General features: G+C 45.4%; 1 protein-coding gene across 2 annotated transcripts in view; it reads right to left on the bottom strand.

Annotated features, from left to right (window-relative positions):
* Positions 1–13,711, bottom strand: part of VPS8 (VPS8 subunit of CORVET complex) — a 253,480-nt gene that overhangs the window by 80,655 nt on the left and 159,114 nt on the right. For both annotated transcript variants that reach the window (XM_039488831.1, XM_039488832.1), the window contains exons 35-37: positions 13,046–13,187; positions 11,554–11,643; positions 9,348–9,390 (exon numbers count right to left, since the gene is read on the bottom strand). In XM_039488831.1, the coding sequence (XP_039344765.1) occupies positions 9,348–9,390; positions 11,554–11,643; positions 13,046–13,187 (275 nt within the window). The remainder of the gene's footprint in view (positions 1–9,347; positions 9,391–11,553; positions 11,644–13,045; positions 13,188–13,711) is intronic.

The following is a 13,711-nucleotide window of genomic DNA, read 5'->3' as shown; positions in this document are numbered from 1 at the left end:
AAGAACCTCAGTTACTGCAAGGTGAGTAACTTTCTCTTCTTCCAATGCTGTCCCTGTGGGTGCTCCACTCCAGGTAAATGTGAAGCAATACCCACTATGGTTGGTGGGATTTTGGAGTTGCGTAAGGAATAACGGTAGACAGTACTGTATGGCTGATTATGGCGTCTGCTGTGGTATCCTGTGTGATAGCATAATGTTTGGCAAATGTGTGGTCAGATGTCCATGTGGCCGCCTTGCATATGTTTGTAATAGGTACGTTGTGGAGGAAGGTAAAGGATATTGACATTGCTCTAGTAGAATGAATTCTAACACTCTCTGGTGGTTGAACATTCTAGGTATGATAGCAGGACCTGATGTAGTCCAAGATCCACTTGGAGAGTCTTTGCTTAGAGATAGCATCACCCTTTGATCTCTCAGTAGTAGAAACAAATAGCCTAGGGGATTTACGAAATGGTTTAGTTCTGTCAAGATAGAATGCAAGAGCCCATTGGACGTCAAGGGTATGTAATGCAGCTTCCTGTGGAGTCGTATGAGGCTTGGGATGGAATACAGGTAAGTGTATTGGCAGGTTAAGGTGGAAGGTAGACACCACCTTGGGGAGGAATTTGGGGTGGGTTTGCATAGTAACCTTGTCTTTAGAGAAAATGGTGTAGGGACGGTGCCATCAGGGCGCTTATTTCACCAACCCTTCTTGTTGACGTTATGGCAACCAAGAAAGCCACTTTCATGGACATGTGGAGCAGGGATGAGGTGACTAGGGGCTTGAAAGGGGGTTTCATAAGAGTGCAGAGAACTAGGTTGAGACTCCAGGAGGCTACTGGTGAATGAATCTCAGGGTAGAGATTTTGCAGGCCTATGAAGAAGTGTTTCTTGGTGGGGCACGTGAAAAGTGAATAGCTGTCCAGAGTGTCATGGAAGGTGGTAAGGGCAGCGAGGTGTACTCTGATAGAACTGAGCAAAAGCCCGTCCTGTTTCAGTTTGAAAAGATAGCCTAAGATGTCAGGGAAGGTTGCAGTCTGGGTGTATCAGGCATTTGTGGAAGCACCAGATGGAGAAGAGTTTCCATTTCTGCAGGTAAGTCTTACGAGTGGAGTCCCTTCTACTGTGCAGGAGGATGTGTTGGACCTGTTCCGAGCAGGCTAATTCATAGGATTGAAACCATGAAAGAGCCACACCATCAGATGGCGTTTGCGGAGCTGCAGATGAAGAAGCCAACCGCAATTCTGGGAGAGGAGATCTGGTCTGTCAGGGAGAGTCCGGGGAAGACGGATAGACATGCATAGCAGGTAAGGATACTATGACTGCCTGGGCCAAGCTGGGGTAATAAAGTATGACCCGAGCCTTGTCCTCTGTGATCGTGCGTAGAACTCTGTGTATCAGTGGAATCAGTGGAAAAGCGTACATGAGGGAGTTGTTCCAAGGAATGAGGAACACATCCCCTAGAGATGTGTTTCCGAGTCTCGCTCTGGAGTAAAATAGATGTTATTTACAGAGTGCCCCAGTGGGAGAAGAGCTGTCGGAGTATCGTGGGATGTAATTCCCATTCATGTTCCTCGGAGAAGTGTCTGCTGAGCATGTCGGCAGTAGTGTTGTTGAATAGTTGAATGGCTTCTGTGCATAGGGAGTCAGATTGTGCTCCTCCCTGCTTGACAGCTCTGAGTTCTAGAAGATTGATGTGCAGATGCAATTCTGATAGGGACCAGTGGCCCTATGCCTTGTGCTCGCCTAGATGTGCTCCCCAACCTATCTGGGAAGCGTTTGTGGACAGAATGAGTACTGGGGGGTGTGGATGGAAGGGAACACCCATGCATAGGTTCTCTGGTTTTGTCCACCAACGTAGGGAGGCCAATATGTTCGATGGTGGAGTCAGTGTTACGCAGAAACAGTGTCTTCTGGGTTTGTCGTTGGAGTTGAACCAACCCTGAAGGCATCTCATGTGCAATCTGGCGTATTTGGCCAGGAAGGTGGTGGCTGCTATGTGACCAAGAAACTGAAGGCAGGTCCATGCCTGTATTTTGGGGCGAACAGAGATCATGCATACGAGATGCACAATAGTGAGAAATCACAGGAAGTGTGTGCTGGATGAATGGATATATGGAAATAGGGGTCTTGTAGGTTGATGGCTGTGAACCAGTCCCCCTTATTCCAGCACGGGTATTACTGTGCCCAATGTGACCATCTTGAATTTTTGTACACGTACAAAGTTCTTCAGTCGGTGTAGATCTAATATAGGTCTCCACCCCCCGCCTTTCTTTTGGGAGTAGAACTAGTAGGAGTAGAATCCTTTTCCCTGATGTTGCGTCGGTACGTTTTCGACTGCACCTAGGTGGAGAAGATGAGCCACCTCCACGCAGAGAAGGTGCTCATGAGAGGGGTCCCTGAAGAGGGACGGGGAAAGGGAAAGGGTGGGCAGGGAAGACAGGAAAGGGATGGAGTAACCTGACTGAACTATCTCCAGGACCCAGCAGTCCTGCGTGATCTGTTGCCAGACATGGTGGAAAGCCTGGAGGCGGTAGCCAAATGGAAAATAGGTGGCAGAATCAAGGGGTGGTCATGCAGACCCCTGACCAGCACTTCAGAATTGTTTGTTTGTTACCCGATGGATGGGAAGTAGTTGGTTGCACCTGGTTTTGCTTGTGCCTAGGAGGTTTGTTGCGGTTTCTCCCAGTGTCATACGGTCTGGACTGGGGTCGGTGATACTGTGGTCTCCTGGGGATGAATGGGTATATGCCCAACGTGCACAAAGTAGCTCTAGGGTCTTTCATAGTGTGAAGAACTTCGTCTTTTTTTGGAAAAAAGAGTTTATCTTTGTCAAAGGGGGGGATCCTTCACTTCGGTCTGCAAATCTTTGAGGATACCGGATGCCAAGAGCCAGGAAAACCGGCGCATTACCACTGCAGTGGTAGCGGTTTGGGCTGCTGATCAGCTATGTCCATGGGCGCTTGCAGTGCCGCCCTAGACACCAATTGACCTTCAACGAGGACTGACTTGAAGTCTGCTCTCCTGTCCTCTGGTATATGGGAGGCAAAATCAAAGAGCCTGTTGTAGTTGTCAGTCATAGCTTGCAAGGAGGGTGGAATAATTTGCAATTCTAAATTGTAGAGTAGAAGAGGTATAAACCTGGAGTCCCAGGAGGTCAACGCATGTGAGGTCCTTGTCCTGAGGAGTGGGCTGGTAAGATGGGCTCCACCTAAACCAAAGTGGATCCTGAGTGCTGGCACTTAACATTAAAAAGGCTGCAGACCAGTTTTTAAACTGAGAGTTGGGGAAAGCTGATTGCTGCAGCGGAGCATGTGGATCAGACAGAGACTTCTCTTAGAGGAGAGTCTATTGATGGAGATTCTCTAGGTTCTAGTCAGGAGGAGAGGATGGAAAAGGATAAAGTATGAGCCAGATCAGACCAGAAACATTCACATAAAAAAGAATCTGACATCAGAAAAGGGCAGACAAATAAACAGTGACAAGTTTTTAAAGTACTTGTACACAAATGCTAGAAGTCTAAATAATAAGATGGGTGAACTAGAGTGCCTCGTGTTAAAGGAGGATATTGATATAATAGGCATCACAGAAACCTGGTGGAGTGGGGACAATCAATGCGGCACAATCATTCCGGGGTACAAAATATACCGGAAGGACAGAACAGGTTGTGCGGGGGGGAGTGGCACTATATGTGAAAGAAAATGTAGATTCTATTGAAGTAAAAACCTTAAAGGAATCCACATCTTCCATAGAATCTCTATGGATAGTAATTTCATGCTCCAATAAGAATATAACCTGACCAGGACAGTGATAGTGATGATGAAATGCTAAGGGAGATTAGAGAGGCTATCAAAATAAAGAACTCGATAATAGTGGGGGATTTCAATTATCCCCATATTGACTGGGTACATGTCACCTCAGGACAAAATACAGAGATGAAATTTCTTGATACTTTAAATGACTGCTTCTTGGAGCAGATGGTACAGGAACTCACATGGGGAGAGGCAATTCTCGATTTAGTCCTGAGTGGAGCACAGGAGCTGGTTCAAGAGGTAACTATAACAGGACCACTTGGAAATTGTGATAATAATATAACAACATTTAACATTCCTGTGGTGGGAAGAACACCTCAACAGCCCAACACTGTGGCATTTAATTTCAGAAAGGGGAACTATGCAAAAATGAGGAGGTTAGTTAAACAGAAATTAAAAGGTACAGTGACTAGAGTGAAATCCCTGCAAGCTGCATGGACACTTTTCAAAGACACAATAATAGAGGCCCAACTTAAATGTATACCCCAAATTAAAAAAACACAGTAAAAGAACTAAAAAAGAGCCACTGTGGCTTAACAACCATGTAAAAGAAGCAGTGAGATAAAAAGACATCTTTTAAAAAGTGGAAGTCAAATCCTAATGAGGTAAATAGAAAGGAGCATAAACACTGCCAAATTAAGTGTAAAAATGTAATAAGAAATGCCAAAAAGGAGTTTGAAGAACAGCTAGTCAAAAATTCGAAAGGTAATGTTTTTAAAGTAAATCAGAAGCAGGAAGCCTGCTAAACAATCAGTGGGCCCCCTCGATGATCGAGATACAAAAGGAGTGCTTAAAGACAATAAAGTCATTGCAGAGAAACTAAATGGATTCTTTACTTCAGTCTCCACGGGTGAGGATGTTAGGGAGATTCCCAAACCTGAGCCGTCCTTTGTAGGTGACAGATCTGAGGAATTGTCACAGATTGAAGTGTCACTAGAGGAGGTTTTGGAATTAATTGATAAACTCAACATTAACAAGTCATCGGGACCCGATGGCATTCACCCAAGAGTTCTGAAAGAACTAAAATGTGAAATTGCAGAACTATTAACTATGGTTTGTAACCCATCCTTTAAATGGCTTCTGTACCCAATGACTGGAAGCTAGCTAATATAACGCCAATATTTAAAAAGGGCTCTAGAGGTGATCCTGGCAATTACAGGCGGTAAAGTCTAAAGTCAGTACCGGGCAAATCTGTTGAAACAATAGTAAAGAATAAAATTGTCAGACACATAGAAGAACATAACTTGTTAGGTAAAAGTCAACATGGTTTCTGTAAAGGGAAATCATGTCTTACTAATCTATTAGAGTTCTTTGAAGGAGTCAAACAAACATATCGACAAGGGGGATCCAGTGGACATATTTATCTCGTTAGACTGACCTAACACTTGGTAAAGCACTCCCATCCTTTCATTTATTTATACCTGCTACTGTATTTTTTACTTCATACATCTGATGAAGAGGGTTCTAGCCCACAAAAGCTTATGCCCAAATAAATTTGTTAGTCTCTAAGATGCCACACGGACTCAATTTTTTTTTAATAGTGTCCCTTAGATTTCCAGAAAGCCTTTGACAAGGTCCCACACCGAAGACTCTTACATAAATTAAGTTGTTATGGGATAAGAGGGAAGAGCCTTTCATGGATTGCGAACTGGTTAAAAGACAGGGAACAAAGGGTAGGAATTAATGGTAAATTCTCAGAATGGAGAGGGGTAACTAGTGGTGTTCCCCAAGGGTCAGTCCTAGGACCAATCCTATTCCATTTATTCATAAATGATCTGGAGAATGGGGTAAACAGTGAGATGGCAAAGTTTGCAGATGATACTAAACTGCTCAAGATAGTTAAGACCAAAGCAGATTGTGAAGAAAGTCAAAAAGATCTCACAAAACTAAGTGATTGGGCAACAAAATGGCAAATGAAATTTAATGTGGATAAATGTAAAGTAATGCACATTGGAAAAAATAACCCCAACTATACATACAATATGATGGGGGCTAATTTAGCTACAACTAATCAGGAAAGAGATCTTGGAGTCATCGTGGATAGTTCTCTGAAGATGTCTATGCAGTGTGCAGTTGCAGTCAAAAAAGCAAACAGGACGTTAGAAATCATTAAAAAAGGGATAGAGAGTAAGACAGAGAATCTCTTATTGCCCTTATATAAATCCATGGTATGCCCACATCTTGAATACTGCGTACAGATGTGTGGTCCTATCTCAAAAAAGATATACTGCCATTAGAAAAAAGTTCAGAAAAGGGCAACTAAAATGATTCGGGGTTTGGAAAGGGTCCCATATGAAGAGAGATTAAAGAGGCTAGAACTTTTCAGCTTGGAAAAGAGGAGACTAAGGGGGGATATGATAGAGGTATATAAAATCATGAGTGATGTGGAGAAAGTGAATAAGGAAAAGTTATTTACTTGTTCCCATAATATAAGAATTAGGGGCCAAATTAAATTAATGGGCAGCAGGTTTAAAACAAATAAAAGGAAGTTCTTCACACAGTGCACAGTCACCTGTGGAACTCCTTGCCTGAGGAGGTTCTGAAGGCTAGGACTATAACAGGGTTTAAAAGAGAACTAGATAAATTCATGGAGGTAAAGTCCATTAACGGCTATTAGCCAGGATGGGTAAAGAATGGTGTCCCTAGCCTCTGTTTGTCAGAGGGTGGAGATGGATGGCAGGAGAGAGCTCACTTGATCATTACTTGTTAGGTTCACTCCCTCTGGGGCACCTGGCATTGGCCACTGTCGGTAGACAGGATACTGGACTGGATGGACCTTTGGTCTGACCCAGTATTGCCGTTCTTATGCTTTGTTCTCTATGTCACTGCATCCACCACAAGAGAAGTGGGTGGGAAAAGAAATCAATGTCCCTCATGGGCACGTTGTATTTACGTTCAGCTTTCTTGCATGTTGGTGAAATGGAGGCAGGGGTCTGCCAGAGAGTATCAGCTGGTTCTAGGAGAGCTTCATTTATGGGTAGTGCGATCTTTGAGGGTGCAGAGGGTTGGAGGATTTTGAGGAGTCTATGTTGTGGTCTTCTGGACTTCCTCCAAAGGGATGTCCTGGCTGAGTGCCATTCTCTTGAAAATTTCCTGGAATTGTTTAAAGTCCTCCATGTTTTGTGGAGGTGGAGGCATGAGGGCGTCTTCTGTGGCTGATGGCGAGGCAGGAGCCGGTAAATTCGGGAAGGTTCATAGCCCACCTCTTCAGGAGGGGGTTCAAAAGCTCTAGATGTTGATGGAGCCGGAGACATAGGCAAGCTTGTGGTCCGGTAGAAAGGGCGTAAGGAGGAGCAGTGGCAGGAGCCGACCACGGGTACCACTGAGGCCAGGGCACCGGGTCGGAAAAGTTGGGTCCCGGCCACTGGGGGACAAAGTAGGGAAACTGAGGCTGATTCTTATGATGCGCCATGTCTTGGGGTATGTATGGCTCTGGTGGAGGGGGAGACTCAGGCAGGGAGAACTCTGCCTGCTGCAGTGTGCCGTTCTCACTATCAGTGAAAGTAGCCAGGTCAGGTGGTGAGAGCTGCTGTTCAAAGAGTGAGTATTCCACGTGGAGGAGAGGAGAGTCAGGCTCAGGGGCCACAGAGATATCCTGCTGATGCAGGAATTGTTGCTGCTCCCTAGGCTGGTGTGCTGCAGAGTGTGGATGTGAGTGGCAGCCCAGAATGATTTTAGTTTCTTTTGCAGGAGCCATGAGACATTTGTAAGTGCCCCACAGGGGTTCTGAAACTGCTCCGGGGGTGGCAGGCAGGCTTGGTGCCGACTTTCTTGTCGGCACCGCGTGGAACACGTTGCCGGCACCGGGCCCATTGTCGGTGCCGGAGGGACCAGTGCCGAGGAGAGCTTCTGGGAAGTCGGGTCCCTGCTTTTAAGCCCCATGTGAGTTGCTTCTGAAGTGCAGGGGCAGTCAGAGTTGCCTGTTCTTGGTGCTAGTAGCACCAAGGGTAAAGACCCTGCAGGAGATCTTTTACACTTTTGAGTGTCTCTGAGAGGAGACATTAGGGCTTCCTGCCTCTTCCCGTGAAAGGGTGAAGCCGTGCTCCCAGGCTGTTCTGACTTGGCAGGGGAGCCTGAGGGAGAGGGTTTACTGTCATTTTCCGTAGGCGGCTGTAGAGCTGTCTCCCTGAGGAGCCTTTTTAGCCACAAGTCTGTGTCATGGCAAGCTCTAGTTTTTAAGATGGTGCAGTGGAGACACTTCGCAGGGATGTGCATCTTGCCAAGGCATTTAATGCAGAGTGAGTGCCCGTCAGACCGTGGCAGACTCCTTGCAGGAGCAACATTTCTTAAAGCCTGGCGACCCCGGCATAATGAAAGTATGAGCGGGCAGGGAAGTCTCAACAAGAGACTAACTGAAGGAAAAAAAATTTTTTTTTTAAACTAATGAACTATGCTAAAGGAAAGGGAGAACTGGGAAATGGCTAGCTAACTATTTCTATTTTTCTCTACTTATTTCCTACAGTAACCAGGGAAGAGATGACCACTGCCCCAAGTCCCGTCTTCAGCTGAGGACGATTGAAAAGGATCTGAGAGGGGTACAGGATGCGCACGCTCAGGCAGACCCTAACGACACCGCAAGACAGCAGCTGAGTGCATGCGTCCCAACCAGACACTGCTACTGAAGATCTATCAACGGCGCCAGGACGCACTGTCACCTGGAGTGGAGCACGCACAGGGAAAGCACTCGAAGAAGAAGTTTCTTTCTATACCCTGACAAGTTAATGGTTGGCTTATTCCTGAAACAGGAGAGAGGTTATATCATATCATGTTTGTCCTATCTAATATAACTATAGATGTTGTCATCTATATACATGTCTGATGGCTTTTTATTCCTAGTAAGCTCTTGGTCTCAACTATATCCTGTGGCAATGGGCTGTACGGGCTAATTCTGCTTTGTCTAAAAAGACTAAATTTAAAAGGAAACAGAAGTATGAGTAAAATGCTGACTGTATTAGCTATCTTATTCACCATGCACACTGCTAAATGCAAATGCATCAAACCACTAAGATGTGACAGGATTGTAGTTTCTCATAAAAGCTCACATTTAGCTCCTCGTGACCGCTTTATAAGGGATTGAGGGACTTTTTGGTAGTCCATAACTCCAGAATATATAATGTAGTCTTTTCTCATTGTTTCTTCAACCAAGAAGACTCTCAATCTGTAAGATGAAAGGATCACTATGTGGAAGATTTCTCTATCCCTGGAATCCTGAAATGGGATCAATTACTGCCAGATGTTTCTCGTTTTCAAGGACAAAAATAATGAGCTGTCAGATCTTTCTGTTGTGAAATTAGAATCATGAGATAAATTTCTGGCAGGTCACCACAGTGCCAATCGTGACCACAAGGGATCACAGAGCAGCAACTGAACTGTAACAATCCATTGAGGCTCTTGTGAGTTAAAAATCTGAGAATCGCTGGATGATGAAAGTTCGCTTGAATTGCTGATAGCTAAGTTAGCATTTTAACTTCTAGCACTTCTATTTCAAAGAACACATCTCATGGAAAAACTGAAGGTAAAATAATTTTTTAATTAAAATCAAAACCGACAGCTTACCTTCAATTTCATGTGTAAGCACCAACAACTTGCTTTGTAGTTGCTAAAACAAATCAAAATATATCTTAGACCGTTAAAGTCACAGGGTTTATACAAAGGGCACTTTGCTGCCTGAGCATGACTACTGCAGTGCACAGACTCTCCCTCATACATGGGGAACAACCTGCAAGTTAAACTTTGACTAAGAAAATCAAAATCAAGTCTCAATCTGTTACAAAAGACAACATTCAAAATGTAAAGCAAATGTAAACAAACACAGAGATGTCTGCTGTGTCTGCAGACAGCCTGGAACATAGCTCTGACAAAAGCTAACTGCTGCTGTAATAACTAGACCTACTGATTTACCATAATTGTGAATTCAACTGTCAGAAGTGAGTGAAAACTCATAGAATGTCACAATAATCTGTAACAGTAAATGTTGATGGGTAAAGGGGCAAAAGTGAGACAAAAAGGCTAGTTTGAACAAAAAGGCCTTCTGCTATAATTCAGGAACTGTTTTCAGATCATGCCTGGTAAACAAGAGAAGTGTGGGGCCTGAAACCAATGAACCCAAACTCGTGTGTCAGAATTAGACCTAACTGGTAAACAAAATAATAAGGGGATGGGATATTCCAGCTATCAATCCCTTTTGGGGTCCTAAAAAGAGACCACTGGCTGACTAAAGATGAGAGCAGGGGAAGGGAGTGACCTTCATCATCATAGGTGCCACCCCCATTCAGGGGCGGCTCTAGAAAATAGGCTGCCCCAGGCAGCGCGGTGTGCTGCGCCGCCCTTCCTCGGTCCCGCGGCGGGTCCCCTCTTCCCGCGGCTCCGGTTGAGCTCCCGCGGCAGGTCCACCGGAGCCCCGGGATGAGCGGACCTGCCGCAGGCATGACTGCGGGAGCTCCACCGGAGCCGCGGGAACAGCGGACCTCCCGCGGGCACGGCTGCGGACGGTTCGCGGGTCCGGCGCCTCCGCTTGAGCTGCCGCAGTCATGCCTGCGGGAGGTCCAGCCGAGCCGCGGGACGAGCGCCCCCTCCGCAGTCATGCCTGCGGCAGGTCCGGTCGTCCGCGGCTCCGGTGGACCTCCCGCAGGCATGACTGCGGCAGGTCCACGGGCCCAGCCTGCCGCCCCCTAGATTTGGCCGCCCTAGGCAACAGCTTGGTTTGCTGGTGCCTAGAGCCGCCCCTGCCCCCATTGTCTCCTGGGACCCTGGACCTTCTTCATCCTAATTCTGAGAGATGTCCTGACCAGTCTGGGCCACAGAGAGGGACTCAGATGACATCACCACCTCCACCTCTACCTGATCCTGCTAAATCCCAAACACCACCTGGAAATGTGAGACTCCGCCTTCCCTCCATCCCCCAATTTGTAATTTTCCTTCCCTACCCTATTTATTTCTATTCTTACATCTCTCTTCTTTTTCCTTGTCTAGTAAGAGTCTGGCTCAGCCAGCCAATGCTGTATATTTTGCATCCTGTGACCAGAAAAAGGCAGCTAAGTGAAATGCCCTAAACAGTCCAAGTTTGCCAGGTCTCAGAGTGGTTGATCAAATCACATGCTGCGCCTGTAATTCTTCAGCAATGAGGCTGCAAGTGAGAGCTGACACCAGACACAGACGCTGCATTTGCTAACTTTGTTGTTCTTTTTTTCTTCCCTTTTGTGTGTTTTGTCTTGTTTTGTCTTCTAGGAAACTGGACTGGACTTTAACAAACAACAACAAAACAGCTTCACCTATCAACTAAGTTTTTCTCTTTTCCCCAAAAAGGACAGTTATTACCAAATAAGAAACTGCCAAACAAGGAGTTTTTTCCTTCCAGAGATTCTCTAAGGGAAAGGGAAGTTGTTAAAATGAAAGCCTCACTTAACTCTTTTCATTTAAAATGCTGAGAAAACTGTTTCTCTCTCTTCTGTATCTTTAATAAAAGGTTAAAAAGGACTCAGTGTGTTTGCCATGATACTAAGCAGGCTGAGGTCTCTGTAAATCAAACACTGAACCTTGTTTACACCTGTTTAATATTGGACAGTTTCAGGGTCCCATTACCACCTCTGACTCTTTGGGCCCTTTATGCCATCTAAATTAATACAATATTGCCCTCATTCATCTCAGCAGAACAACACTGAAAACTAATGACAACATTTTAGTTTCAACACAACCTATTTCGGTGCTGATCATTTTAGCAGAAGTGTTCAGCTTTTGAATACAGGACCGCAGTTTACTATACCTCAAGCATTACTAGGAAGGCACCATGAACATCTCCTTTCTTCTCCAGCAGGTAGGAGGAAGCTTCATGGAGCAGGTGTTTCTGGGTAATCTGGGCAAAAAAAAAAGTTTATTTTAAAGAATCTACTGTTTCTGTTGTTAGATAGAATGGAGAGATTGCATTGGTCACAGTGGACTTCACATCTCCCGTGCATCCACGTGCTCATAATCCTGGATATTACCCATCTGAGGCACACAGACGTTTTCACACCAGATGGAGTGTCTTCATTCCTAATTACACACTATAAATATTAAAAAGGGAATTCAAAGCTTAAACAGAAACAAACAAAAATCAAAATCAAGAGCCATAATAATCAAATACAGGACAATAAGAATCTCTACCAGCAGTAAAGTGCTGCCTACAGAAGTACCAGTCTCTTATGGTTTCAAGGACCTTCCAACACTTTTACCAGTCACAATAGAGAGCTCTATTCGCATAACCTAGTTACATGTAAAGGAAACACCACATACTGCCATTAGAATGTGAATGTTTGTATGTTTGCAGCCTGTTTCATATATAATCTGATTGTATTGGCTTGAAAGACATTCTCTAAAACAACCGCTTTACACAGGATCTAACCCAGGGGTGGGCAAACATGGCTCGGCCCCGCTCTGATGCTGGGTCAGGGGCCTCACCAGGCGGCTCGGCCCTGCTCCCGAAAGCCACGGCATGGCCCCGCTCCAGCTCCTATGCACTCCAATGGGAGCTGCAGGGGCGGTGCCTGTGGATGAGGCAGCGTGCAGAGGCACCTGGCTGCACCTCCGCATAGGAGCCGGAGAAGGGACATGCCACTGCTTCCGGGAGCCGCTTGAGGAAAGCGGCGTTCAGAGCCTGCACCCACTGAGCCTCTCCTCACGCCCCAACCCCCTGCACCCCACTCCTGATCCTCCTCCTGATCTCCAAACCCCTCAGTCCCAGCCCAGAGCACCCTTCTACACCCCAACCCCAATTCTGTGAGCATTCATGGCCCACCATACAATTTCTATTCCCCAATGTGGCCCTCAGGCCAAAAAGTTTGCTCACCCCTGATCTAACCAAATGACAGAGGTAAAGATTCCATTCTGAAGACTTAGATTCTCTCCTCAATGAGCTGAGAACTGAATTTGGAAATTAGTAAGTTAAAGTTTTAAATACAGCAGCAGCTAAACTGCTCTCTCACACCACACAGGCAACATCATGAATAGGGTCAAAGCATGTTAGAATCAGATTTTACAGTGTTTCCCAATTTTTCTTTATTTCCTAACCATGTAAGAATGACAATTAAGAACTAGGCTAATATAATTGTGACTTAGACTGGAGCCTAGCTTGGAGTATAGCTCTGTTTGTCCTGTCCATGCTGACTGCCTAAACATGACAGAAATTCATTTGACAGGAACTGCATTTAACTAAGTTTAAACACCTTTACTAAAATCTGACTGAATGTGGATAAGCACTCATGGTGTACCAGCCTTACCTGAATGGTCTCTTCCAGTCTGTAGAACTCCAGAACCTGCAGTGTCTCTAAAACCTGGTCAGGACTGTAGTGACACAACAACTCAATGAACTGTTCAGTGACACAGGGAGATATCTGTAGCATGTCCTGATTGATACCTTCCCTGGAACACAGACAGGAATTTTAATTGCTATTGTATCTCATTCAAGCAGTAGACCTGTTAGATGAAAGTAAAAGGCTGCATGCAGCCGACAAAATACAGGTTACAAACCCAGAACTAAACCTGAAGAACAGCTGCCCTATATAATGGCTCCCCTATAGAATAGCATCAAATTCAAGAACTCTGTCCTTCCCAAGAAGTTCTGTGGTTTGAGCCCAGGATACCTAAAAGGTCACCTGAAGCTCCAGGATGAAGACCAGGGTCAATAACTCCACTCCTCAGGCACACTGAAACTCCATCCCAAACGTAAACCTCATCTGTGCCAGAGATGAAGCTTTCCTCAGGGCCTAGTCCCAGATGTGGAACAAGCTCCCCAGGGAAAAAGGAGGTACCTCAAATGTCACTACTTTCTGTTCCAATTACACATCACACTTGTTCAACTTGCCTTCAGTAAACACACATGTAAACACACACACACACACACACGTACGTACGTACGTAAACACAGCCGCCATGAAAAATAAAAA

Source organism: Mauremys reevesii, linkage group 9 (assembly GCF_016161935.1).
Source record: "Mauremys reevesii isolate NIE-2019 linkage group 9, ASM1616193v1, whole genome shotgun sequence".
Lineage (NCBI taxonomy): Eukaryota > Metazoa > Chordata > Testudines > Geoemydidae > Mauremys > Mauremys reevesii.
Note: the sequence above shows the minus strand (reverse complement) of the source record. Positions and strands in the feature narration are given on the sequence as shown.